This window comes from Monodelphis domestica, chromosome 6, assembly GCF_027887165.1.
Source record: "Monodelphis domestica isolate mMonDom1 chromosome 6, mMonDom1.pri, whole genome shotgun sequence".
Classification (NCBI taxonomy): Eukaryota; Metazoa; Chordata; class Mammalia; order Didelphimorphia; family Didelphidae; genus Monodelphis; species Monodelphis domestica.
In genome coordinates, this window is record NC_077232.1 from 5,494,840 (window position 1) to 5,521,284 (window position 26,445).

At 52.6% G+C, this 26,445-nt stretch overlaps 1 protein-coding gene across 2 annotated transcripts; it reads right to left on the reverse strand.

The window, feature by feature from the left end:
- Nucleotides 1-148: 148 nt before the first annotated feature.
- ALDH3B1 (aldehyde dehydrogenase 3 family member B1) lies at nt 149-26,330 on the reverse strand. 2 transcript variants are annotated; one of them, XM_056801191.1, is made up of 11 exons: nt 26,167-26,330; nt 18,330-18,390; nt 16,330-16,676; nt 12,904-13,014; nt 12,636-12,756; nt 11,639-11,724; nt 10,418-10,499; nt 7,207-7,593; nt 6,779-6,945; nt 714-813; nt 149-485 (listed from the first exon to the last, which is right to left on the reverse strand). In XM_056801191.1, the coding sequence occupies exons 3-11, from the start codon at nt 16,489-16,491 to the stop codon at nt 292-294; spliced, it is 1,410 nt and encodes a 469-aa protein (XP_056657169.1). In that variant the 5' UTR covers nt 16,492-16,676; nt 18,330-18,390; nt 26,167-26,330; the 3' UTR covers nt 149-291. The 2 variants fall into 2 exon arrangements, with proteins under 2 accessions (XP_056657169.1, XP_056657168.1); XM_056801190.1 differs by lacking the exon at nt 26,167-26,330 and adding an exon at nt 22,456-22,665.
- Nucleotides 26,331-26,445: the final 115 nt, after the last annotated feature.

Consider the following 26,445-nt stretch of genomic DNA (forward strand, 5'->3'; position numbering starts at 1 on the left):
TTAAGGAAGAGAAACAAAACCAGGCATCTCGGCGTTGAAAGCCAGACCACCCCCGACCCTCTTCGGTCTGATCGTCCCCAGCTCCTCCGGCCATTCCCCTAAAGTGTGGGGCGACCCTCAGCTCCAAGGGAAGACAGCCGAGTCTGGGTTCCCCATGAAGCCTTTACTTAGGACTGGGCAGCATCCATCCGGGACAGAAAGGCAGCTGGCAGCCCCACCACAAGTTCCTCTCAGCCCGGTCGCTGAGCCCCAAGCCAGGGCTGCTTCCCTGGCAGAGTCCGCGGGCCCAGCTCAGAGCAGTGTGCACTGGCTCTTGCGGCTGATCTCCACCAAGGACAGCAGCAGCCCCAGGCTACGCTGGGCATAGGGGGGATAGCGGAGGCCATTGACCTTCTCTAGGCCAGAGCTTCGCAGGAGGCAGCTCCGATGATGTGAGAAGGCGTCGAAGGTGAACTTGCCGTGGTACATGCCCATCCCGCTGTTTCCTACAAGGCAGAAAGGCATCTGATTCGGTAAACATTTACAGTTTGTGACAGCAGTGTGCAAGGCTGAGGCCCAGGAATCAGGAAGACCAAGGCCCTACTCTGACCCAGGACAGTAATGCTGGAGGGAACAGGAAAGGGCAAAGCGTCTGGAGCATCTCTTGTGACTTCTGAGAGAGCTGGGGGCCACAGGGACTGGATGAAGGTCACGAAACATGGAACAAGACCTACCGACTCCCCCAAAGGGTAATGTAGTCAGCGTCATGTGCATGAAGCCATCATTCCCGCAGAAGCCCCCGCTGCTGGTCCGCTCGAGCATCTGGCGCACCACCTGGAAGAGAGCCAGGAAGGTTCAGGGGAGGCCCAGGCCTGCTTACTGCTGGGCACTAGCAATGGGCCACAGCAATCCTACTGCCCCCTGCTGATGAAAGGGCCTGGGGCACACTCCACCTGGTCCCTGTGACCTCTGACTCCCAGAGAGACACCTCGGTTACTCCAGAGAGCATCTCTGCGCTGGTGTGATTTGGAACTGTCAGAGCAACAATTCCCAGGCAAGAAGCCTGAAGACAGATGTGGGAGTGTGAGGTCCTTCTCTGAGCTCCCCAGTCGCCCCTGGCCCCAACCCTTCATGTCCCAAGTCTCAAGGTCTTGTTGATTCTAGCCACACCGTATCCGTGGCATCCCTTCTCATTCACTGGTTCAAGGCCCATCACTTCTGGCCAGGACCATTGCAAAGGCCTCATTGGCTTCCTGTTTTCTCTCCAGTTGCCAAAGGAGTCTTTCTGAAGCACAGTTCTAGCTATGCTACTGCTCTGCTCAAGGATCTTCCATGACTTTAGGATAAAATAGAACCATAGAGTTGGAGATAAAAGAGTCATCAGAATCACCTAGACCAATCCTCTCGTTTTATAGAAGAGCCAGTGAATCCCATAGTGTAAACCTCAAATTTCCTTAGACTTATAATTATTGAAAATTTCACCATTGGGATATTTCATACTTGGAAAATTTCTTACTGATAGTCTATTGGAATGGGAACTCCATTGGCATGGGAGGTTCCTTCTCTTCCCTTCTTAAGATTACTTTAGGACAGAAACCTTTTGCTGAACAATGGAAAGGACTTTGACCTATGCTTAAGCATAGAACAGGAATTTCAGGAATTTCGTTGAGTCTTGATTGATTTTAGAATTGATACAATGGAGATACTCCACCCTATCCAGTCCTAATAGGATTGAGTAAGGGCTGCAGCCTAGATCAAAATTTAATTATTCCAATCTCTACCATACTCAAGTTAACAGGATTTAGAAAGGGCTGGAACAAAGGAGTAAAGATTTAATCATTTGAAAATATGACCTTCAACAGACATGTGCAAAAGCCAGAAACCTCTGGGCGGTCCTGGGTTAAGCTAGAGCCTCCATTGACAGGGAAATTGATGAACAGGGATTGGTAGATGTGAGGACTGAGGGGAGGCAACTTGGAGGGTTTCCTTAAAGATAGGGGGTCTGAAGTCTCGGGGAGGGAGGTTGTTGAGGTTTTGGTCGGTGTGGTTCCTGGGCTCTGAGAAGGCTTGCTCTGAAGGAAGCTGAAGGTGGGGGCCTCTGAGACTGTTTCTCCATTTTGGACACGTGAGTAATAGGGACTGATCTCTTTTCTTTGCCCCAGCTATCTAAGGGCTTGGGCCTTTTGGCCCAGCCTAAACAGAAGGGGTATTTAAGCCCTATTCCCTTCTCTCTATATATATATATCTCTAATTCCTTTCTTACTCCTATTGTAATTAAACTCCAAAAAAGGCTGACGGCTGACTTGAATTTTTCATTTAGGAATTGCATAGCTGATTCCTTGGCGACCTTAATTAATATATATATCAGTCTTTTAAAGTGATTCCCTTGTAACAATAGCCAGAATGGGGTTTCTGTAAATGGGAATCCCTTCTATGATAGTAGGGCAGGTATATATAGGAGGGGTAGTATATAGAGTGCTGGGGCCTGTAATCAGGAAGACCTGAGTTCAAATCTGGCCCCAGATGTCAGCTGTGTGACCCTAGGCAAGGCACTTATCTTAGTTTTCTCATCTGTAAAATTAGCTGGAAAAGAAAATGGCAAACCATTGCAGTATCTGTGCCAAGAAAACCTCAAATGGTGTCACAAGGAATTGGACTCGACTGAAATGATTGAACAACATCCCTACTGATGAGTGGTTGTCATCCAGCCTACTTGAAGACCTCTAGAGAGAGGTGTCTCTCTACCTTTCCGGACAGCTCGTGTCTACTTTGAGGCGTTTTTCTTTGTTAGGACTACTTCCTAACATCAAGCCAATCTTCCTCTTTGTAATTCTTTTTTCCTTTTTCCTGGTTTTGCTCTCTAGAGTCGTGCAGGAGAAGTCCAATCCCTCCTCTGCAGGACCACTTGACACTATTGTGTCTCCTAAACCTTCCTTCCTTCCAGGCTTTATACATCCAGTTCTTTCAGCCCTCTAGGTGTGGCATTTAAAAGAGTGGGAGCCATAAACTGTAAGAGTTAAAATGGTTGAAGATATAAATTGTGATAAATATAAGAGTGGATGAGTAAATTGTGACCGCAGGAAATATGTTTTCACTACAGTGTCTTGTTTTAAATCAAATATAAGGTGATCACCAGGGCAATATTTCCAATTATGAATATACCCAAGTCAACCGGGTTTTATAGAGAATTTAATGAATAATACAATGAGGAATTAAAGAGAGAAAGAGTAATAAAGGAATAAGTATGAAGGGCCTTAAGCCAACATGGCCTAGACCTGAGTCTTAAAAGAGAGATCAATCAGTCCTTAATCACTCACAAGATCTGTCCAAGCAAGGATTCTAGTGATCAGAGAGGCACCAGCTGCAATTCAGACTTCCCAGCTGACTGTCCCAAAAGAGACCCGAGAGAGACAGAGTCTCCTCAGAGGGAGTTCCAGCCAGAGACTGTCCCAAGAGCCTATTTCCAGAGCTCTCTCCCAACAGCCTCCTTAGAGACTCTTTCCAGAGCTTTTACTCAAGAGATGATCTTTTTCTCATATATGGGGTTTTCTCCTATGTCACCTCCCCTAAGTTCTTCCATCTACCAATCACAGTAGACGTTTTCCAAAGGACAGCCCATTCTGAATTCACATTTTGTTATCACCTTCTTAATTCACATCTTGCTCTCACCTTTTCTGGGTAGACTAAAACTTCTGAGTAATTCACATCAGGAAAGCTCTGAATAAGTTTTCACCTCTTTGCTCCTTGTAAGTTCACAAGTTGCCTGACCTTTATAGGTACTTAGCACCCCTTTCTAAAAATAGGCATGGCTTAAGTATGGGTGTAAGCATTTCTCATTGTTCAGCAAGGAGTTTTCTCCCCTAAAGCAGTCCTAAGTACGGGTGAGTAGAGGTCCTCCCATTTCTGATCCAAGTAGAGTTCTCACATTTTAGATCTAAGTAGCTTCACTGTTTAAAATGGGGAATGGTCTTAACCAAATGTTCTAAGATAGAATCTGAGAAATTTCAAGATTCACATAGGCCTCTCACCATCCTATAGGACTGTGGTGGTGAACCTTTTATAGACTGTGAGCCCTTCCCCACCTTACCCCAGACAGGAGAGGGTGGGAGTGATGTGGAAAATGTCCTCAAGCACAGTGGAGAGGGGGAAGGGAGCAGCCCCTTCGACACTCATGCCATAGGCTTTAGGATTTGCTTTCTCCTTGATGCTCTCTAACTTCGCAACTACTGAAAATGTGCCCAGATTTGAACACTTTATTCCAGATGGAATACTACCAGCAATGTCACCTCTCTTCCATGCACCCTCGGGGCTCTCAACATAGTCCAAGATCCTCTTGGCTTTCTGGGTCTCCATGTTACACTGTTGACTTATGAGTTTCTTGTCCATGAAACCCTCCATATCTTTTTTAATAGGATACAATGCTTCACCCCATACAAGTGAAGTTGATTTTTCAAAACTGCGGAGTTCATATTTTCCCATATTAAGATCCATCTGATTAGATTCCACCTTCCATTCTAATCTGTTGAGGCCATTTTTAAACCTTCACTCTATAGTTCAATTTGTCAGCTATCCCTCTGAACTTCATGCTGTCTGGAAATTTGATAAATATGCCATGTATCTTTTCATCTACGGCACTAATAAAAATGTTAGAATGTTGGATGGCACAAGACCAAGAACAGATGCTTGTGGCACTCTGTTGGAGACCTTGCAAGTGTATTTGTTATTGTTCAGTCATTTCAGGGTGTCCAACTCTTTGCCATTTGAAGTTTTCTTGGCAAAGATATAGGAATTGCTTCCCATTTCCTTCTCCAGCTCATTTTACAGATGAAGAACTGAGGTAAGCAGTGTTATACGAGGTGCCCAGGGTCACACAGCTAACTATCCTGCCCTACGAAGGGTTACTCTTTGAGTTGGCCCATTCAGTGAGCTCCAAGTTGACTTAGCAATCACATGTCATTATTGTATCCAAGAAGACAATGTGAGAGGTTTTGTCCAGTACTTTGCTGAAATTGAGGTAAGGGCTATCTGAGGCATTCCCTGATAGATCAGTCTAGTAAGCCAGTCTCAAGAGGAATGAACTTACTATGGCATAACCTGTTGTTGATGAGGGCTAGGCTGGCTCTGAGTCCTCACTTCCCTTTGAAAATGCCCATAAAACAACCCTTCAAGAATACAGTCTAGAATTTTGCCAAGAATCAAAGCTAAGGTCACCAGCCTATAGTTTCCAGACTCGACTCCCTGTAGCAAGAACTATAGATCTTCAGAAAACCTGTGGGATTTTCTGAGATCTCCCTTTCAATATGTTTCTTCTTGTATCAAAATCTGAGTTCATCACATTTGTAACTTGTGCTCTGTGCATTGGTGGAGAGACTTCTAGGTCATGAGCTTTCTTTATTGCTGTCCCCATCATCTTATAATGGTTTCCAACAAATTATGTTTCCTCTTGACTTCATCTTCTCTTGGACCTGCAAAGCTCAGTGGTATCGGACTCCCCTCCTAGTTAAAATCTATCTTGATCAGATTTACAAGATGCCATGAAAATGTTTTAATTTTCCTTCCTTGGGGCACTCCATCCATGACTGACAGGTTATATATTTGAGGATGCCTAATTCATGTAATAAACTAACAAAAATATCAAGTCTCTTTCAACTCAGAACCTTAGCAATGAATGTCATTTGCTTAGGCAATTGCATCTGAGATAGAGAGCAGGGGAGTTGAGCTATGTGAAAGCTGAACAAAGGTAGCCATCTAGGCAGAGATGAGGGGACGTGGGGCCCTAGAAGGAGAAAGCAGGAAAGGATGGCTTCTTAAATTCACTGAAAACTCTAGTTAAACCTTTCTAGAATTTCTTCTTCTAGAGAAACCTTTGAGTTTTTTGCCTTTCTGATGAAAACTAGCAGCAGCATGCTTTAGGAAAGAAACTTAGACTAAAGGCAGGAGGCAGAGCCAAGGAAATTTTGAATGTACACTTTTATGCCAAAGGGGACTGCCACTTAATTTTTTTTTTGTCAATGCACCTAACATTGGTTTTGTTCTTTTTTTCTTTTATTTCCTTTTATTCCCCAAATTATTGTAATTTCCCTTTAGAAACTGTAATGTTGTATATACCTTTAGTTAAAAATCTTTAAAGTTTTAAGTTATTTATGTTTAAAATGATCCATTGGGGAGACTGGTCTCCCAAAGGATCACAGGGGGAAATTTGCAACTAGAACATCTGAACTACATTTACCCAGCATCCTTTTAAGTTAAGTGCTCATTTTGCGTCCTGACATTTGGTAGATAAAATTTGCTGAAACCCATGCTGTGGGGCTTTTTTGGACTTTTGTGCTGGTAAAACGTTCCAGGTGTGGTTCCCTGGCTGCCTTGTGCTCTCTCCTGGGTGTGTGGTCTAGGAAGTTTTCTCTTTACAGAGGCTATTCTTTTCCTGTGCTTCAAGTTATTTCCATTAAATCTTATAAAAATAATACTTGGAGTATTTGGATATTCATTTTTAATCTTACACCCTATTTGTGTTTTGTTGACTCTGCCATGTTCCCCCCATGTCCATTGTTCTTGATGACTCCATCCTGCCCCACCATGTCCCACTATTTCTCTTGACTGCCCTATCCCACTGTTCTGGATGACTTATCTTGTCCCCTGGAGTCCCACTGTTCCCTAAGACTCCATGCTGCCCCTCGGGCACCACTGCTGCCTAGGACTCCATATTTTCTCCTCTATTCCCACTGCCTTCTCTATCCCTAGACCCTCCACTCAGACCCAGTTTTTTGTATTTCCTGCCATCACCACCCTCTTTCCTTACCTCAGAGTTGTTGGAGAAGGCATATAGGGCCAGGGGCTTCTCTCTCTTATTGATGAAGGCAACAGCCTCATCCATGCTCTGCACATTCAGGATGGGTAAAATGGGCCCAAAGATCTCCTCCTGTATCACAGGGTCTGTCTCCTTCACATCCACCAGCACTGTGGGGGCTGCCCCAGACCAGAGAGGGAGAAGAGACCTCAGACAGGGACTCTCAGAGAGAACCAGGACACAGGGAGCAAAAGTGCAAAGGGTGTGACAGGGTCATCATAGGGCAGTCTTGGGGTAAAGCAATGCATGCCATGGAGATGCCAGAAGCATGCAAGGCACAGGGTCCTGGTCACCCAGAGGTCAGTATGGATAGGTCAACCTTAGTGCCCCGAGGCACCTGAGACACAAGGACCCTAGAGGATGGGAGGAGGATCACTCACCAATGTAGCATTCCTTCTCATCTGACTGGCCACCAATGGCTATTTGGCCACTGCCTAACAGGCCCTGGAGCCTGTGGAAATGCTTCTTATTGATGATGCGACCTAGGTCTGGTGAACTCTGGGGGTCCTTCCCATAGAACTGGGTCACTGCATGTTGCAGGGCGGGCAACAGCTTCTCCTGCATCTCCCGGCTGCACAGGATGTAGTCTGGAGACACACATGTCTGTCCCGCATTGAAGAAACGGAACCAGGCTACACGGTTGGCCACGTTCTGGGGGTCACAGTCGTCGTCCACGTAGCAGGGGTTCTTCCCTCCCAGTTCTAGTGTGATGGGGGTCAGGTGCTTGGAGGCGGCCGTCATGACGATCCGGCCTACAGTAGTGTTCCCTAAGGAAGAAAAGAAAATGTAGACCATCTAAGCTTCCCAGCAAACCAAGGAATTGGGTTTTCACAGGACCTGGAAGGGACCTGAGAGACCATTTAGTTTCATTCTTTATAATCCATCTTCCACAATAGAGATCTGAACATTCCCTCTCTCAGAGCTTCAGGGTCTCCTGTCACCTGGGATAAAATACAAAGGCCTCCCCTGCTGTGGGGTGGGCCATTCACCCACAGGGGATGGGGTCTTGGAGGTGAGATGGTGTTGACGGAATGATGGATGGGACACAGCTTTCGCATTCAACCCGCAGCACAGATTTCACAGGATAAACTACTCCATTTTGGCTGAGGCCTGGCTTTATTTTATACCCTCATGATCACACATCTACTTGGCACACAGTTTCATTCTCAGCATACATGTTTCCATAGAACCTAACAACAGACAGGAAGCCTAGAGAGATAGTCAACAAAATGTTGTTGCTAAGTGCAGGATCAGAGAGTAGAATCAACATGACCCAAATATAGGTTGGGGAATTCAGAGCACAGATTTGCCAGAACTTTTTATGCCAAAGAGGGTCCTATCTAAGTGGGTATATATGAATCCTTAGGTTTAATTTTGTAAGTGGGATCTCCTGTTAATATCCTGGGGGGAGACATTTGTATTAACCCTGCAAGCATGTTGCTCTCATCTATTTTTCCTGGGGCTAAGTAAGAATAATAATTATAGCAATTCCAATAATAAGGGGATGTTAATAAAGAAAGTCACTTAGGGGTATTTCAGTGGATGTTTCCATCCTTCCAGGGGGCTGTTTTGTAGTCCCCGGTTTCCATATGTGACCGTGTCAAACAGTGTGGTCTTTGATGGCTTCCAGCAATCCCCAGTCCCACAAAGCCCTCCATTGCCTGTCTAGTTCTCCCCTGCTTCTTTGTTCTTATTGCTTATTTCCTGGACTCTCTCTCTTCTAGGCAAAGCAGCCTACTTTCTGTCATCTGTGATGGCATCCCATCTCTGGCCTCCAGACCTTTGCATAAGTGGCTTCCCAGGTTGGTCAGGAATATTCTCCTTCCTTCCGAGCACAGCTCAGGTGTCCCTCCTACAGAAGACCTTCCCTGTTACTAGCCCTCTTTTCCTCTTGACATTATTTTATGCCCTTTGTTCCACCCCATCCCCTCTGTAAACATTGTGAGGGCAGGGACTTTTTAGCTTTTGTCCTGCTTTCCCAAGGAACCTTCTTGTTTTACACTGTAAAACTGGAGACTCAGAGAAGAAGAAATCCCCTTTTCAAGGTTGCAAGGAGAGTCAAGATTTGAAAGTCATCTGAATCCAAATCTAGGCCCTTCCTGCTTCTGCCCCAGGGCTGATCCTAGCTTTTCCCAGGGCACAGGACAAATAACTGCCCCTGGGTGAATGGATCAGACCTAACCTTTCCACAGGTCCCAGAGCCCCCAGGGCTGTGCTGGGTCAACCACTGGATGGGGAAACAGGAATTCAGGTCTGGGAGTCAGAAGATTAGCCTCTAGTTGTGACTCCAGAACAGAAGCAATGTCCTTTCCCGCTCTGGGAGTGAAAGGTCACTGTAAACCTTAAAATTTCCCAGACCCTACTTTATAAGATTGGATTAAGACCATTCCCCATTTGGGCAGTGAACTCTACTTAAAGCAGGAATGTGAGAATTCTCCTTTACCTACTTGGGTCTGCCCTAGGGGAAGATAAAGTTGTAAACTCTTTTCTGAACAATGAAAAGTACTTAAACCCAGACTTTTCTTAAGCTAAGTACCTATAAAGGTCAAGCAACTTGTGAATTTACAAGGAACAAAGAACTGGAAAACTTACTCAGAGCTTTCCTGGTGTGAATTGCTCAAAAATCCACACCTTCTTAGGTGTGGACTAAGAATGGGCGGTCCTTTAGAAACATCTACAGTGATTGGTAGATGTAAGGCCTTAGGGGAGGTGACAGAGGAGATTTTGCCCTTAAAAATAAGAGCTCAGGGAAGAGCTAGAAGTCATTCTGAAACATTCAGATGGAGGAGGGAGCTGGTGAAAGCAGCTGAGATGCTGCTGGCCTGGTGTCATTAGAAATCCTTACTTAGACCTTGTGGTGAGTGCTAATAAACTGACTGATTTCTCTTTTAAGACTCAGATCTAGGCCATATTGGCTTGAGGCCCTTCATACTTATTCCTTTATTACTCTCTCTTTCTTTGATTACTCATTGTACTGTTAATTAAAATCTCTATAAAACCCAATTGACTTGGGTATATTCATAATTGGGAATATTTCCCTGGCGACCACCTTATATTTGATTTTAAACCCAAGACACTGTAGTGAAACATATTTCTGCGGTCAAATTTACTCACCCTCTCTTATATCTATCACAATTTCTATCTTCCACTATTTTAACCACTACAGTTTAAGATCTCAACCATTTTAAATCTCACGTCACTAAGGTTCCTTTCAGCTCCAGAGTTCTCGCTTCTTCTAGTCTGATCTGGGAAATCAAACAGGCCCATCATCTGCCCCCTTCTCTCCACTCCCACTAACCCCTCTATCATCTGAGGCCTCGTCACCTCCAGCCTGGTCATGGCTGTGGCCGCCTAACTGTTCTTTCTTCTCTAGGCTTCTAACTGTTCCACCCACTCCTGCCAGGCTCATCTCCCTGTTAATCTCTCCCCTTTCCCTTGTGGACGGGTCTGCTGGCTCTCACTGTCTGTCTACACAAGCAAGCCCCCTAACATGTAGGGACTTTGTGGGGGATCCATTTTTAACTGGACCCCCAAACCACGCGTCTCTTGGTTCCTTGTCCAACTGGACGCTCACTACTGTGCTGGACTCACCTGTGAAGAAGATATAGTCGAATCTGTTCTCCAGAAGAGTGGAGGTCTCCTGGGGTCCCCCCAGCACCACCGTAAAGCAGTTCTAGGGCACAGGATAGAGATGTCAAGACCCGGGCTGCCTTGGCCCAGAAGGCCCCTTCTCCTGGCTACACCTGGAATCCCTGCTTCCTTCGGAGCCCCCCCAGACTGGAGCCTGTCCTGATTCTCCCCTGAAATGAGGTGGCAGCTACTCTGAGTGTGAATTGTGATCCTCCCCCATGAGGATGGAGGCTCCCTGAGGGCAGGGACGGGGGGGGGGGGGGGGGGGGGGCGGGGGGGAGGGGATGGGGCCAGGGCCCGGGGAGGGGGGTGGGGATGGGGGGCTGTCCCGAGGCTCCTCCCAAAGCCCTCGGGGCCGAGGTTCCCCAGGGACCAGAGGAAGGGCCTTGCCTAGGCCAGTGCTGACACATGGCAGACATTTAGTCACGCTTCTTGGCTGACTGACATCTGGGGGTTCTCCCTTGCCCACACCATTGCTGAATAGGGGCGAGGGATGGAATTCTGATCAGGAGCTGAAGACGGAGAGGGTCAGGGGAGGCTTCGGTGCAGGATGCCAGCCTGGGGGATTTCAGGAACTGACTGTTTGGGGGATCCCCTCCGACCCGCTGGCCCCTCAAAAGAAGGAACACTATCTCCACCCCAGGGGTGGCTCCTTGTGGCATCAAGGTGGAGCCTGAAGGGTCCAGTTTTGTGGCCTTCCTCTTTGGCCTAAGGGATGGCCTCAGGAGATGGGAGGGACATGGGAGGGACAGACAAAACCATGTCGGGACACGCTTTCTGATCGCCCCGGGGCCAAAGTGGACGAGACGACGGTGGGACACGCAGTGAGAACAGCCGAGAAGTGGCCACGGTTCAGGCACAGAAGGGCCAGACCTTTGCACACTGCCTGGGGAGCTCCCCTAAGGGTGCGGCGCAGCCGGTCTGTAGCCGCCCGACCTGGTGACTCGGGTCCGGGCCGTCCCATAGAGGGAGTCGACCCAAAGGGCTTGCAGCCGTCTCCAGGGTCCAGGGAAGGACTCTGGCTCTCTCCCTGCCATCTCCTGCCCTAACAGACCATCTTCTGGGCGTTGAAATCATGCATTTAAAGGTGAAGCCCCCACGTTTGCTAAGCCAGCCCAAGGGCCTGTGCGCTGCCCGGGGCCTTCCTCTGCCCCCCAAGCCCGCCGGGCCGGGTCCCCTCACCTTGTCCAGGTACCGGGGCAGCACGTCGCCCATGATCTTCTCCATGCTCCTGCTCACTTCGGAGGGCTTTATCACCACACAGTTGCCTGAAGGAAGGGGAAGGAGAGGCCAGGCCAGCCATTAGGGCCGGAGGGGGTGCCAGCCACAGTCCGGCCTGTCGGAGCGCTTCCAGGGCCCGGGTCCGGGCGAGCCTGTAGACTGCAGGGAACGGGCGCTTCCCCCTCTTCTTGGGGCTTGGCCCTGGGGGCTCCCTGGACTCCCCCCCTTATCGCAGAGCTCCCACCGGCGCCTTTTCACCCATGGACTAGAGAGGGCAGCCTTGGCCATGGGTTCTGCAGCCCTGCCTGGGCTGGACCAGGCCCAGCCGGGACCAGAGAGCCACCTGCCACTCCCCAGTGTCTGAGCCCAGGAAGTGCCTGAAGGGCAGGCCCCGAGGGCAGGAAAGAGGGAAGCAAGTGAGGGAAGAGCTGGGGGCACCCTCCAACTCCGAACAGGGCCGCAGAACTGGGAGGGTCCTTGTTGGGGGGGCAATCCCAGAAATCATTCAGAGTGGGCAAGCGCGGAGGGACTGAAGGGCAGGAAAAGGAATGATTTCCTGGTGGCTGTTCCTGGGCTTTGGCCTCTGCTAGGTTTGGGGGGAGGCTGCAGGGTGACGCCACCCCTGGCTGGGCTCTCCTTTGGAATCCTTGAACCAAACCACAAGATTTCCAGCATGAAGCTTCTCTCCCCTCCCTCCTCTGCCATTGTCCACCCCCGTTATGGGCTTTAACGCTGGACCAGGCCTCAGGGAGACCCTCATTTTGCAGGAGGAGAAGCTGAAGTGCAGAGAGGGCTCTTGTCCAAGGTCCCCGGGGCTATGAAGGCTGAGGATAAGCCCTCGGGGTCCCCTTCCGCACTGGCGGCTCTCCTCCGCTTCCACTCTCCCCGCCATTTTGGGGAGACAACAGCAGAGCGGAGAAGGCGCGGCTGAACAAGGACGTCGGGATCTCCTCCTTACCTGCTGCGATGGCCCCCACCAGAGGTACCAGCACGAGGTTCAGAGGGTAGTTCCAGGGGGCAATGATGAGGACCACGCCGTAGGGCTCCCTCCGGATAAAGGCCGAGTCCAGTTGGGTGGCCTGGTGACCGAGGGGTGAGCCTGGGTCTCAGCTTGGGGTCCCCCCCTACGAGATCCAGGGAACCAAAGGGAAGACAGGCCTGGGGGGCCACCTCTCTGCCCGCCCCCGGATGCCCCCACCCTCCCTCCCCGTCCAGCCGTGGCTCACCAGGTTTCTAGACACGTGCTCATCCTTCATCCAGCTGTGCAGGCTGTTGAGCGCCAGGTTGATCTCGCTCTGGCAGATGCTGATTTCGGATATTTCCGACTCAAAGGGTGGCTGCAGGACGAGAAGGCCGGAGGGTCAGCCCGTCTCCTCACACTCTCCGGGCCCTCTGGGACAATCATCCCTCCCCACGGTCCCCAGGGGACCTCCAGACCAAAGGGCATCCCTGACGCCTCCACGGCAAAGGCTAGACCTGGGCCCTGAGCTCGGGGCTCTCCGGGGCTGTCAGTGGTCTGAGGACCAGCCTGGCCAGTCTGGAGCAGGAATTTCTCAGCCATAGTCGCTGTGCCAGGCACTGTGCCGAGGGTACGAAGAGAGGAAAAAACAGACTCGGGGGCTCCGGCCTCCCTCTCTGATGGAGGGCGTGTGTGAGTGACCAGGCACATCAGACACGTAGAGGGTGAATGGAGCCCTCCAAGACGGGGAGACGCTAGAAGGAGCCTGGCGAAGGCCTCTCTGACATGGGGGAGGCGCTGGAGAAAGTGGGGGGCGTCAGGGCAAAGGCACACTTTGTGGGCTGGGACCGTTCCTGAAGGAGAGCTACTGACTGCTGGCGGCCTAAAGTGAACTTCAATGGCAAGGGATGCGTGTGATGCTCGAGGAAGCGCAGAGCTCCCGACCCTGTTGATTGAGGGAGTGTTGTGGCAGAGTTGGGTCTTTCGAATGTGATTGTAATGCCTGGAAGGAAGATGGCTGAGACGTGGAAGGTCTGGAGCCAGGCAGTGAGCCAAGGACTGAAATAATCCAGTGAGAGCCTGAGCCAGGGCGGGGGCCACGGGAGTGGACGTGGAAGATACTGGGGAGAGGCCATAAAGGGTGGACTGGCCAGGCCTGCATCGGCCGGACGTGGGAGATGAGGGAAAGAGAAGGCAGAGTCAGGGGCCAGTCTGAGGCCCTGAGTGTGTGCTGGGGTGGTTGTAGCCTCCAAAGAAGTGGGGGATTCGGAGAGGTTCAGGAAGTAGCCCCAAGCTTTGGGGGGCTCCTGTGGGACCTGAGGAGGCCAGCTGACAAGGAGAAGAGTCTCCAGAGGGGGGAACAAAGCCTGGGGGAATACCCCTACCGAGAAGGACGGGGTGGATGTTGAGTACTTAGACAGAGAGGAGGAGAATCAGGAGTGACCAAAAAAAGGGGGCATGTCCAAGAAGATGGCCAGTATTGTCATGGGCTCTGGAAAAATCTAGAAAGACAAAGACTGAGAAAAGGGCATCAGATGCAGCCATTAAGCAAATCTTGATGGCCTTGGAGAGAATAGAGCGGCTGGAAGGCTACTTTATTTTTAAATAAGTTTATCGCTAGCTTTGGGCTTTCTAGCACCTACATTTCTTGAAGGATCCCTTCCAGAGTTCTATCCTTTAGAGCAAAGAATCAACCTAAGGAAAAACATTCAACCAAACAGCCCAGACAAAACCAAACCAAGAAAACATCCATAGAACAAAACCTGGCATGAGGTGCAGTGTTCCAGCCCTAGAGATTCCCCCCTTTGCAAGGATGGAAGGATAGATGGGAGGAAGGAAGAAGGAAAGAGGGAGGGGAGAGGAGAAAGGGAGAGAGGGAGGGAGGAAAGGAGGGAAGAAGAGGAAGGAAAGACAGCAAGAAGAAGGAAGGGAGGAAAGAGAAGGAAGGAAGGAATGAGAGGGAAGGAGGGGAGGAGGGGAGGAAGGAAGGAAGATGTCCTTAGAAGCCTCATTGTAAGGTTTTACTCAGAGGAATCAGGTCATGAGGAAGCCGAGGCAGGGATTGCTGACAAGAGCATTGCTTTTGCAGGCCTGGGGCCCGAGTCACTGTGGGAGCCAAGCTGCTTCCTGGGATAACCGAGAGGCTTTCCTCAACTGGAGCTCCAACATGGGGCACGCTGGGCTCTGGAGGAAGCTGCACTTTCCCAAAGAAAATGTCTCCCAGTTCAGAGGAAACGCAGGCTCAGCAATTCCATGAGGGAAAGCGGCTTATTAGAAACCTGACATTCTTTGAAGCGATTTCTGCTGAGGAATGACGGAAGAGGGGAGCAGTCAGAGAGAGGCGGACATTTGAAGGAGGGCCTGGAACTGAGGACGAGACCTGTGAGAGTGACGAAGGCTCCATCTGTATTGAGCCTGGAGGCCTGCAAAGCCGTCTACATGGACGGCTGTCAGTCATTTTGTGGGTTTGGATAGGATGCCTGACCCAAGGTCAGCAAGACTCCTTTGTCTGAGCTCAGTTCTGCCCTCAGACACATACTGGACACGAGCCTTAACCCTGATTGCTTCAGTTCCTCATCTGTACAAAGAGCTGGAGAGGGGGCAGCTGGGTAGCAACGTGGAGGGAGAGCCAGGCCTAGAGACGGGAGGTCCTGGGTTCCAATCTGACCTCAGACCCTTCCCAGCTGGGTGACCCTGGACAAGTCACTTGACCCCTATGGCCTAACCCTTACTGTTCTTCTGCCTGCCTTGGAACCAACACACAGTATTGACTCCAAGAGGGAAGGTGAGGGTTTAATTTTTTTAAAAAAGCTGGAGAAGGCAACGGCAGCCTCTGTTTACCAAGAAATCCTTGAAAAGGGGTCCTGAAGAGTCAGACACAATTGAAACAACTGGACAACCACAGCAAGTATGTGTGTGTGTGTGCAAATACATGGAAAGGTGTACACACACACACACACACACACACACACACGTATGCACACATGCCATATAGACTAATAAATCTATAAACTCTCTTTTGGTTCTCGCAACAACCCCGGGAAACAGATGCTCTTCTTAAGGCCACGTGACCGCTGAGGAGGTGGAGGAGCTCAGTTGTGCCAGAGGAGACGCTGAGGATATCAGAGAAGATTTCAAAACCCGCGATGGGAGCGAGAGGCCTAGACGAGGAAGAAACTGGCCTTTCCTGTTTTATAGGATGGTCTGATTTTGTCCCGATTAAACCGAAAAGTGAAACTTTGACCCTCGTTTTCTGAATTGTTGGGTTCCCAGTTGGCCCCCCAGAGGGTGAGCGATTGGACACAGGCTAGACGTGGGAGCTCCCCCTTTCAGGACACTGACAGTGGGGTGCCAGAGCCGGGGGGGATGGGGAGAAGATAAATGCCACGGGAGGGCCGGTCTGGGGGGACGTTAAGACACGCGTCAGTGGGCCTGGGACAGCTGCCTTCAGTTTCCAGAGGGCGTCCCACACGGAAGAGGGATTCCATTTACTCTACCTGGAGGCAACAACTGGAAAGCCCAGGGGGCCGCGTGGCTGGGGTGATGGGGAAGGAGAGCCTGGCCTGCCTTGGGAGGGGATGAGCTCCCCGTGTCTGGGAGCGTTCGGCGGAGGGGCTGGTTGTGCATGGAGGGAGCTCTTAGAGTCTCCCCACGCGCTCCAGGTTCTGCAGCGCGCAGAAGGGATCTCTCTCACCTTGTGGAGGTCCTGGGTCAGGGCGTCCAAGAGAGCATTTCGGTTCTCTTTCAGAAAGCGGCTCAGCCCCTCCAGCTGGGCGATCCGGAACTCTGCTGGGCGCGTTTTCCCGGAGACAAAGGCCTCTCGGAGGCTCTGCAGCGTGTCCGCGAAGGGGTTCATCCTGACTCCGAGAGAAGCCGGGACGCCCTGGGCACCCGCAGACACGGCTCCGGCCCCGCAAAGGCAGAGAGACGTGCCGAGACCGACTCCTCCGCGCGGCCTTCCTCGGTCCCTCCGGCCAAAACCCGTCTGTCCTTCTGCTGACCCTCCTTCCCACACGCTCACACTCGAGTCCCAGAATGAGACTGTGTAGAAGCGAAAAGAAGAGACTATTGAGTCCAACCCTCTCATTGTACAGGGGAGGAAACTGAGGCCGAGGAATGGCAGTGAATGGCCCATACCTCTGGCAAATGGGTGAGCTGGTACTCAGACCCAGGCCTTCTGCTAGGTAAATGTGGAGGGGGTGGTCTTAAAAACACCATGCTTGAGGGGGCAGTTAGGTGGTCCAGTGGACTGAGAGCCAGGGAGGTCCTGGGTTCAAATCTGAACCCAGATATTTCCCAGCTGGGTGGCCCTGGCCAAGTCACCACCTCCGTTGCCTAGCCCTGACCGCTCTTCTGCCTTGGAGCCAGTACATAGGATTGATTCCAAGATGGAAGGTGAGGCGTTAAAAAACAAACAAACAAATAAATAAATAAATCCTGAAACCTGCCTTGCAGCATAGAGGCCTTTTAGAGCAGAAAACCACAAAGGGGCGGACACAAAGCAGGAAGCAGGGTAAACACAAGCAGAATGATTGGCTAGAAATTAGGTAATGGGCTGGCAATGACCTTCCCCCCCTTATCTCTGGAGATTTAGAAGGGCCCAAGATAATGGCCACACTCTGGACCGCAACCAGATAGCTTGATGCCCAAAGATAACATTTGGGCTCTACTTTCTCACACAATTTCCAAGGCCAACAAGGCCTTTCCTTGAGGAAGAAAGGATCATTGATCATTGAGGAGAGCTGGATTTCGAAATGTAACCCATTACGGGCCAGTTGAACTCCAGACCAAGTTCAGAAACGAAGAGCCTTGACTTAATCCGTCCAAAGCCTCTTCTTCTTCTTCTTCTTTTTTAAACCCTCACCTTCCATCTTAGAATAAATACTGTGTATTGGCTCCAAGGCAGAAGAGCGGTGAGGGCTAGGCAATGGGGGTCAAGTGACTTGCCCAGGGTCACCCAGCTGGGAAGTGTCTGAGGCCAGATTGGAACCCAGGACCTCCTGTCTCTAGGCCTGGCTCTCCATCCACTGAGCTACCCAGCTGCCCCCTAAAGCCTCTTCATAAAATGGAAGTGTAGCTAGAAGAGTGGCAGAATTAAGTTCATTTCCACAAGTGCCATACCAATGAAACGACCTCAGAATTCTTTTCTAGAGGTGGGAAAAAAGTCATACAGAACAAAAGTTCAAGTATATCAAGGGAATCAATGAACCAGAAAAAGGCAGGAAGGTGACCCAGTGAGAGCCAATCTCACACCCTGTTATAAAATGGTAATTGTTAAAATAATCCAATCCTGGTTAAGGAAGAGGAATCACTGAGGAGATGAGGTACACAATGCGAGGAAGTAAAGGACAGCAATAATTAGTGTTTGCTAGGTACTAGGGTAAGAATTCACTATTTGATAATTGCTGGAGAAACAGGAAAGCATTCTGGCAGAAACTGGGCTTAGACCAACATCTCGCACATACCAAGAGAAGGTCAAAATGGGGTTATGATATATACAAAGGGTGATAAATCCTGAGCAAACTAGAGGAGCAAAGAAAGCCATTATCTGTCAGTTGCAACCCCAACTTTGGTGTTTTTAACTTGTTGTTTTGGATTACAATTCATTACATGATGGTGCTTTTGTTCAATGCCCCCCTTTTTTCTTGGAACCCCTTCTGTGTCATGGGAATAATCAATAACAACCTTCCTTACCTGAAAGGGTCTCTGGAGGTCCTCCTTGGAAATGTCTAATGCACTGGACCCCGCCTAGGCTCTGTGGGTAAACAAATGGTTAGTTTTGAACCCATAGTGATATTCAAGCCAGATTTTAGTATTTATAAGAGGGAACTTTTCTGAAGTTCTCTTATTGCGTTAACCTATATCGGTGAAGTGGTAATATTCATGAATCTGCAAGTTAGTGTACATTAAAAATGACTTTTAAAAATTAGAAAAAACAATAGGGAAGGGAAGAATTTATGACCAAACAAGAGCCGGAGAGGATCACAGGAAGTAAAATGAAGTAAAAATTTGATTACATGAAATGAAAAAGGATTTGCACAAATAAAACCAATTCAGGCAAAATTAGAAAGAGAGAAATGAGGAAAAATGGTTTTTACAAGTTTTTCTGATAAAGGCCTCATTCCCCAAATATATAGGAACTGAGCCACGTATATAAAAATAAGAGCTATTTCCCCAAATGACAAATTATCAGAAGACATGACCAGGCAATTTTTAGAGGAAGAAATCAAAACTATTAATAGTTACAAGAAAAAATGTTCTAAATCTAATCATTAGAGAACTGCCAATTCAAACTATGCTGAGGTGCCAGCTCACACCTACCAGATCGGCTAACATGACAGAAAAGGCAAATGACAAATGCTGGCAGGGATGCGGGAAAACAGGCACACAAGCGCACTGTTGGTGGAATTGTGAACTGCTCTGACCATTTTGGGGAACAATTTGGAACTATACCCAAAGGGCTATAAAACTGCGGAGCCTTTAATCCAGCCATGCCACAACTAGATCTACGGCCCAACGAAATGAAACAAGAAGGAAAAGAACCTATTTGTACACCAATATTTATAGCAGCTCTTTTGGGGGGGGCAAAGAATGGAAACTGAGGAGACGTCCATGCTTTGGGGAAAGGCAGAATAAGCTGATGAAATGCTGTTTTGCAATGGGAAATGCCAAGCAGGATGATCTCAGGAAAATCTGGAAAGACTTCTGTGAACTAAGGCAAAGTGAAGTGCGCAGAACCAGGAGAACGTAGTACAGAGTAACTGCAATCGTGCAGAATAACCAACTCTGAAAAACTTGGCTCTTCTCATCCATAGGGGAGCTCTGCACGGATGCTGAAGAGTGTGTGAAAAGGAACTCGTGACTTGAGGCTTTTTGCGACTTCTCTTCCTTGCTCTTTGTGGAAGTGGCAGCATCTATGTAATGGGTGCTGCATTTCCTGCCTTCTCGGTGAGTGGGAGAGAGGCGGACAGGAGAGAAATTTTAAAAATGTTGAATTAACCCCAAACAGAACGGGCAAAGGGAGGTCTCGGGAGGGCTACAAGCAGAGGCTGGAAACAGGCTGGACCCAGAGAGATTCTTGGTTCCAGAAGCTGCGAGTGTTTGGAGAAGGAAGGGAGGGTCTGGGACAGCCACAGACGGCACAGCCAGGGAGGGAACTGGGGCAGCCTGGAGGCGATGGCGATGGCGATGGCACCCACTTCCCGATTTGGCCTCTGACGGTTGGAGCTGAATCACTCAATTGCTATGAGCCAGCTTTGGGGGTTCTCCGATGAAGTTGTGCAGCAGCTTGGAGGCCAGCTGCAGCCTGGAACAGCCTCTGGTGGGTCATTCTGAGGCGATGGTCTGGGCCACCGTTGCTTCTCATCCCTGGGCTGCTAGGACTCCATTTGAACTCCGGTCCTACTGACCACCCAGTAGGAACAGCACAGGAAGGAACAGATAGTCAGAGCCTGGTGAAGGTCAAGAGATCGTTGGCTTTGGAGTTGTTAAAGTCCTGAGTTCGAATCCTGGGCCTGCCCATACTACTGGGGTGGCTATGGGGAGGCCACTTCCTCCTCCTGTCTCCAAAGGTTGGGCTAGATGGCTTCAAAGCACCCCCCCCAGCTCTAACTCTTTGACCCTCCTTTTGAAAGCAGTTGGTAACCCCCTCAAGGAAGGTACGAGCCGGACAGCCAAGCCAGCTTCTAGAAAGGGACACCCGAGTGGCTCAGTGGACAGAGCTAGGCCTGAAGACAGGACAGAGAAAAAGAGAGACATGGGGGGGGGGGCAGACAGAGACACAGAGACAGAGGTGGAGAGAGGCAGAGAGAGAGACAGAGAGGGGGGGAGAGAGAGAGAGACAGAGAGAGACAGAGACAGAGACAGAGGCAGAGAGAGGAGAGAGAGACAGAGAGAGGAAGAGGGTGAGAGACAGAGACAGAGACAGAGAGAGAGAAGAGACAGAGAGAGACAGAGAGAGAGAGAGACGGAGAGAGAGACAGAGAGAGAGACAGAGAGAGAGAGAGAGAGAAAGAGACAGAGAGACAGAGAGAGAGACAGAGAGAGAGACAGAGAGAGAGACAGAGAGAGAGAGACAGAGAGAGACAGAGACAGAGACAGAGGCAGAGAAGAGACAGAGACAGAGGCAGAGAAGAGACAGAGAGAGACAGAGAGAGAGAGAGAGAGACAGAGAGAGACAGAGACAGAGACAGAGGCAGAGAGAGAGGGGGAGAGAGATGGGGGGGGGGGAGGCAGCTGGGCTCAGCTGGCAGTCAGAAGGATCTGGAGTTCAGGGCTCTCAGGGCCATCCTGAAGGAGGGAGCCTGAATGAGCCCTTTCCGAGGGCCCAGAAGAGAAGGTGCTTCAGGGCGCCTGGAAGGTGTGGCCGCCCCCTCCACATTCCAGAGGAATGTTCTGGCGCTCCGGCAGAGGCTGGTGGGCACCCAGAGGCGCCCCAAGCAGGTCAGGACCAGGCGCCAGGCGCGAGCCCTCCAGCACTGGCTCGAGGCACTGACGGGCACTGACGGGCAGGGAGCTGGTCAGTGCAGCCCGCATCACCGCAGAACACCTGACCAACAGGCCCCTGTCAGGGAACCTAAAGGTGCCGATGCCCCAAGTAGAGTCCAGGAGGACTTGCGGGCCGTGGCGGCTAGTGTAGACAGGACGGCTAGTGTAGACAAGACTCTGCACTCACAACTGCAGGCGGCACTCCGGTGCTGAGCTTCCCCTGGCGCGGACCAGAATAAAGGACCCTCCTGCTGGATTGCATGGTCTGGGGGTCTTTCCTTGGTGGTGGGCGACGCACTGGACCCTAACAGTGTGATGGCCGAGCTCTGGGTGGGGCTCTGGGGAGACCTGGGTTGGAATCCCACCCCATCGGTGTGGCCCTGAGCGAGCGGCTTCTAGTCTGTCTGCCTCAGTTTCCCCATCAGTAAACTAGGGCTGGTCACTCTGCCCAGGCTTGTTTGGGAGTCTCAGACGGCTCAGGTCTGTCTCCAGCCCTTCCCCCACTCCATCCCCCCTCGGGTGGGGGAGGGGGGAGCCCCTTCCCTTCAACAAGGAGACTCCCCTCCTGCTTCCTCCCCCAGCTCAGCCAGCTGCTGGAAGGGCTGGAGGGCAGGGACAGGGCCAAGATTTAGAATCAGAGGAGGCCGCTGGGTGGCTCAGAGGATGGAGAGCCAGACCCAGACGGGAGGTCCTGGGTTCAACTCTGCCCTCAGACCCGTCCCAGCTGGGTGACCCTGGGCCAGTCACTTGACCCCCCTCGCCCAGCCCATTCCGCTCTCCTGCCCTGGAGCCAGCACACAGGATGGACGCCAAGATGGAAGGTGAGGGTTGAAAACAGACTTAGAATTGGCAGGACCCCAGAGAGCCCCTCCTTTGGGCCTCACCTTTTCCCTATTTGTACAAAAAGAAAACCTGGAGCTCACACGGGTTAGTGACTTGCCCAAAGTCATCAAGTCTAAGAAGCAGGGCTGGAATTTGAACCCAGGACCTCAGACTCCAAGCCCAAGCGTGGTGGCCTCCCAGGAAGAGCCCCTGGAGTTCATCCCCCCACCTTTCCCTAGAGCCGCCCCCCCCAATGCTCCTGGTTTCAGGATGAGTGAGAATGCGACCCCCCCAACCCCGCCCCGGGGCATCATGGGACGGAGCCGAGTTCCTCTTCTTGCTTCCTTCCCACCATCCCCACTTCCAGCCGGCTGAGCCACCTGAGAGGAGGCAGCAGGAGGGATGGAGGACAGGGAAGGTGCCTCCGGGCTCAGTGGGCTGGGCTGGGCTGGGGGGGCAGAGAGCCAGGGACGCCCCTCCCCCTCCCCCCTCCCCCCAGGGGAGGCCATACCTGAAGGGCAGCTTCCCTCCTGCCTTCCTCCTCTGGCCGCCTCCTCAGGCCTTCTGGACTGCTTAGGAAATCCTGCTGTTTGCCTGGCCCAGCCCAGCCCCCCCTGGAGGCGGGACCTGCCTCTCCCCTCAGCCTCAGGCCAGAGAGGAAGACTGGCTGCCCCCTCCCCCACCCTGGTCATCTGCCTCATCCTCCTGGGCCTGCGGGCCTGGGCTGGGGCCCCCCAGCGAGGTCTACACTGCCCAGGGTTCCCAGCGAGGTCTACACTGCCCCCCCTAGCGAGGTCTACACTGCCTGGGGTCCCCAGCAAGGCCTGCACTGGCCCCCCCCAGCGAGGCCTGCACTGCCCCCCCCCAGCGAGGTCTACACTGCCTGGGGTCCCCAGCAAGGCCTGCACTGGCCCCCCCCAGCGAGGCCTGCACTGGCCCCCCCCAGCGAGGCCTGCACTGCCCCCCCCCAGCGAGGTCTACACTGCCCAGCATCCCCAGCAAGGCCTGCGCTGGCCCCCCCCAGCGAGGCCTGCACTGGCCCCCCCCAGCGAGGCCTACACTGCCCAGCATCCCCAGCAAGGCCTGCGCTGGCCCCCCCCAGCGAGGCCTGCACTGCCCCCCCCAGCGAGGTCTACACTGCCCAGCATCCCCAGCAAGGCCTGCACTGGCCCCCCCAGGGAGGCCTGCACTGGCTGGGCTCCAGGCTCCAGGCGCTGCTTGCACCCAGCTTCCCTCCCCCAGGCCTGGGCGCCTGTGTCAGAGGTCTGGGCCGGCTGCCAGGCCGTTGCCCTGGTCACAGGCACGCCTGGGCTGGCCCAGCCTGGGCTCTTACATCACAGTCGGCTCCCTGGGGTCCTCCCAGCACCAGGTGCCCCCCCAGCAGACCCTCCTCCAGCTACCTGCCTCCGGGGTCCCTGAAGAGCTCAGCGGAGGCAGGGGAGGAAGCCCATTTGGGGCTTGGACCCCCCTGGGTCAGGGGACACCCCTAAATCCCCCCCCCAGTTTCCTGACCATCAAGGCTCTTTGAAGGCCTCGAGCCTCCTCCCTCCTCCCAGACCTCTCTGGCTCCCTATTTCCTCCAGACAAACACTCCCACCTGTCCAGGCAGCCCCCCTCCCACAGCCAGTCTGGAACTCGCACTCAGGTCAGGCCCAGGCCTGGCCCAAGCCCAGAGGAGGGAACAATACACAGTTTTAAGTTCAAATCAAGATGATTGTCCACTTGGGACCAGCAAAGGACAGCCTGGCCTCGGAGCTTCTTCTCCAAGGAGGGCCCTGAATGCCAAGCACAGGCACCCATATTTTTCCTAGAGGGAAAAGGGAGGCCTGCGAGTGAAGAGGGCCATGATGGGGTGGGGCCGGCGCTTGAGACATTATTCTGGCTCCCCATGGATTGGGCAGGTGGGAAACAGACCTCCTTGGCTTTCTTCAAGGCCCACCTAAAGTCCCTCCTCCAGGAAGCCTTCCCTGAATGCAGGGGGAGGCCACGGCCTTGCCTTCTCTGGCCCTCCCAGTCATCAGCCTGTGAGGGAGGTGCTGGCCTCCGGCCAGGATTAGAGAGCCAGAGGGCTAGTGAGGACACCCCAAGTCATGTAGGTCAGTCTCTCCCTGGTCAGCCTCTGCTGCCTCTAAGAATGACCGACAGGAGACTGGGGGTGCCGGGTTCCAAACCAGCTCTTCTCCCCGAGACTTTCCTCCCTGACAGACCTGGGGCTGCCCTTCCTCCCTCTCTGGCCAGCCCAGGGCCTTCTCCCAGTGACCTCTCCTGCCCCCAGGACTCTGCACCGTGTTGGGGAAGCTGATTCAGAATCCAGCAGCCGTGGAGAAATCTGCCTCATCTGAAGGCATTTGCTGAGATTTTTTTAAAATAGGGACTTGTTCAGGGTCGTCAGATTGGAACTCGGGACTTCCCCGTCTGCAGAGTTGGCGTTCTGTCCTTCGAGCCCCCCATTTGGCTGTTGTTTTCTCTCATTCTTTGTGGATCCTCGCAGAGATCCAAGACGGGCATTCGTGAGCAGCTCTGCACAGAAGCCCTGCTGAGGACAGAACTGCTGGCCGACCGCATTACAAATCCTTGGTGGGCAGATGCCAGGATCTGAAACCGGAGCCAGGAAATACAACTGGACTTCCTCCCTCCCCTCTAGAGACCTCCTTGCGCAAACAAGGTATTGTTCCAGCTCCTCCTGAGCCAGAAAATCTCTTCCCCATCAGCCATCTCTAGCTGCACCTCCCTGGGCATCCCCAAACCATCGAGTTTCCCTCAAATCCTCCTCTTTTAAACATCCCTCTTCTGTTGAGGGCACCATCGTCTTCCCCGTCGCCCAGCCTGGTCACCACCTTCTTCCTCATTGCCCAGCTGTGGTACCATCGTCTTCCCCGTCGCCCAGCCTGGGCACCATCTTCTTCTTCATCACCCAGCCTGGGCACCATCTTCTTCCCCATCACCCAGCCTGGGCACCATTGTCTTCCCCATCACCCAGCCTGGTCACCACCTTCTTCCTCATTGCCCAGCTGTGGTACCATCTTCTTCCCCATCACCCAGCCTGGGCACCATCTTCTTCCCCATCACCCAGCCTGGGCACCACCTTCTTCCCAGGCACCCACCCATGATACCACCTTGTTCCCTGTTGCCCAGCCTGATCACCACCTTCTTCCCCATCACCCAGCCTGGGCACCATCTTCTTCCCCGTCCCCCAGCCTGGGCACCATCTTCTTCCTCGTTGCCCAGCCTGGGCACCATCTTCTTCCCCTCACTAACCTCCGTATCCAGTTGTTCTCCAAATCTCGATTCCCTTCTGGTGGCATCCGTGCCCCTGTGCCCACTGCCACGGCTTGTCCTTGAGCTCAGGCCTCCGTGCCCACCCCAGCCACGACTGCAGCCTTCCCAGGGACTCTCTGCCTCCAGCCTCCCCAGAGATGCCCAGGTGGGACGTCCTCTCTCCACCCGGCTCTGACGTGCCGACACCTTTATGAATTCTGGCTGTCTTGGCTAAAATCCCGAAGCCGGCGGCCGTTCAAAGCCCTCTGGGGGGCCGTTAACTTTCTTGGCCCGTTTCCTCACTTCTTTTCGGGCAGACGGCTCGGCGGCTGCTCCATCTCCCACCTTGGCCTTTGGGCTCCCCACGCCAAACATCGATCCCTTCTTCGTCCTGGACTCTCGGGACTCCTGGGTCCAGTCCCAGCCCCGGCGCCACTCCCGGGCGAGGCTGCGCCTCATCCCAGGCTGCCAACACCTTCTCGTCCCAGAATGGCTCAGTTGTGCCTCCCCCGGAGCGTTGGCTGGCAGACTCGGGGGGCTCTTTGGGCAGATGGGCGGCAGCCTCACAGGGTCATCGTGGAGCTCTTCGGGGGTACCGAGGTCTGCTTGGGGTCTGGTGCCCGGGGTCCGACACACTCAGCCCAGGAGGCTGGGACTCTGGGGTGGGATCCTGGGGCTGCGGGGATCAGAGCGGGAGAGGGAGGCACCTCGCCCCAGTCCTCAGGCCCCCCCCCCAGCCAAAACAAAGGAGGAAGATTTCTCTGTGCAGCTGCTGAGGGCAGACAGGAGCGAGATTGAGTTACGAGTGGGTGGAGCAGAGAGGCGCATCTTTCCTTCCCTCCGCCCTCCATGCCCAGCTGGTGCCCACGGCGCCTGCCTTGCCCACATGCCCCCTGCTCGGGCCCGGGGATCCTCGGACGACCCCCAGCCCCAGCCCCCACGTTGGCATCCTCCTTCCGCTTACCCGGCCCGTCGCTCTCCTGGAGAGGTGCCCAACGCCGGAGAGCTCCCAGGGGAGCGCTGGCGGTGGCCGACCCGCCCTGGGGACCGGGTGGAGGAGGCCACCCTTCTGTCTTCTCTGGGAGACCCGCAACTGTGAAGCTGCCACCCCGTCACGTGAGCTCAGCATGTGACAGGACTCCATCCTCGCCGCCTGGAGAGAAGCCAAGCGGAGACGGGAGAAGGTGCCCGACGGCTCCCCAGCCTGGCAGCTCCGGGCGGCAGTGAAGGGAAATCCTGACGG

Excerpts from the sequence above, each read along its gene's own strand:
- ALDH3B1 (XM_056801191.1), bottom strand. The coding sequence starts at position 16,491 with ATGAACCCCTTCGCGGACACGCTGCAGAGCCTCCGAGAGGCCTTTGTC. Across the intron at positions 13,015-16,329 it reads TGACCCAGGACCTCCACAAG|CCACCCTTTGAGTCGGAAAT; the intron begins GTGAGAGAGATC and ends CTCGTCCTGCAG. Across the intron at positions 12,757-12,903 it reads AGCACGTGTCTAGAAACCTG|GCCACCCAACTGGACTCGGC; the intron begins GTGAGCCACGGC and ends CTCGGTCACCAG.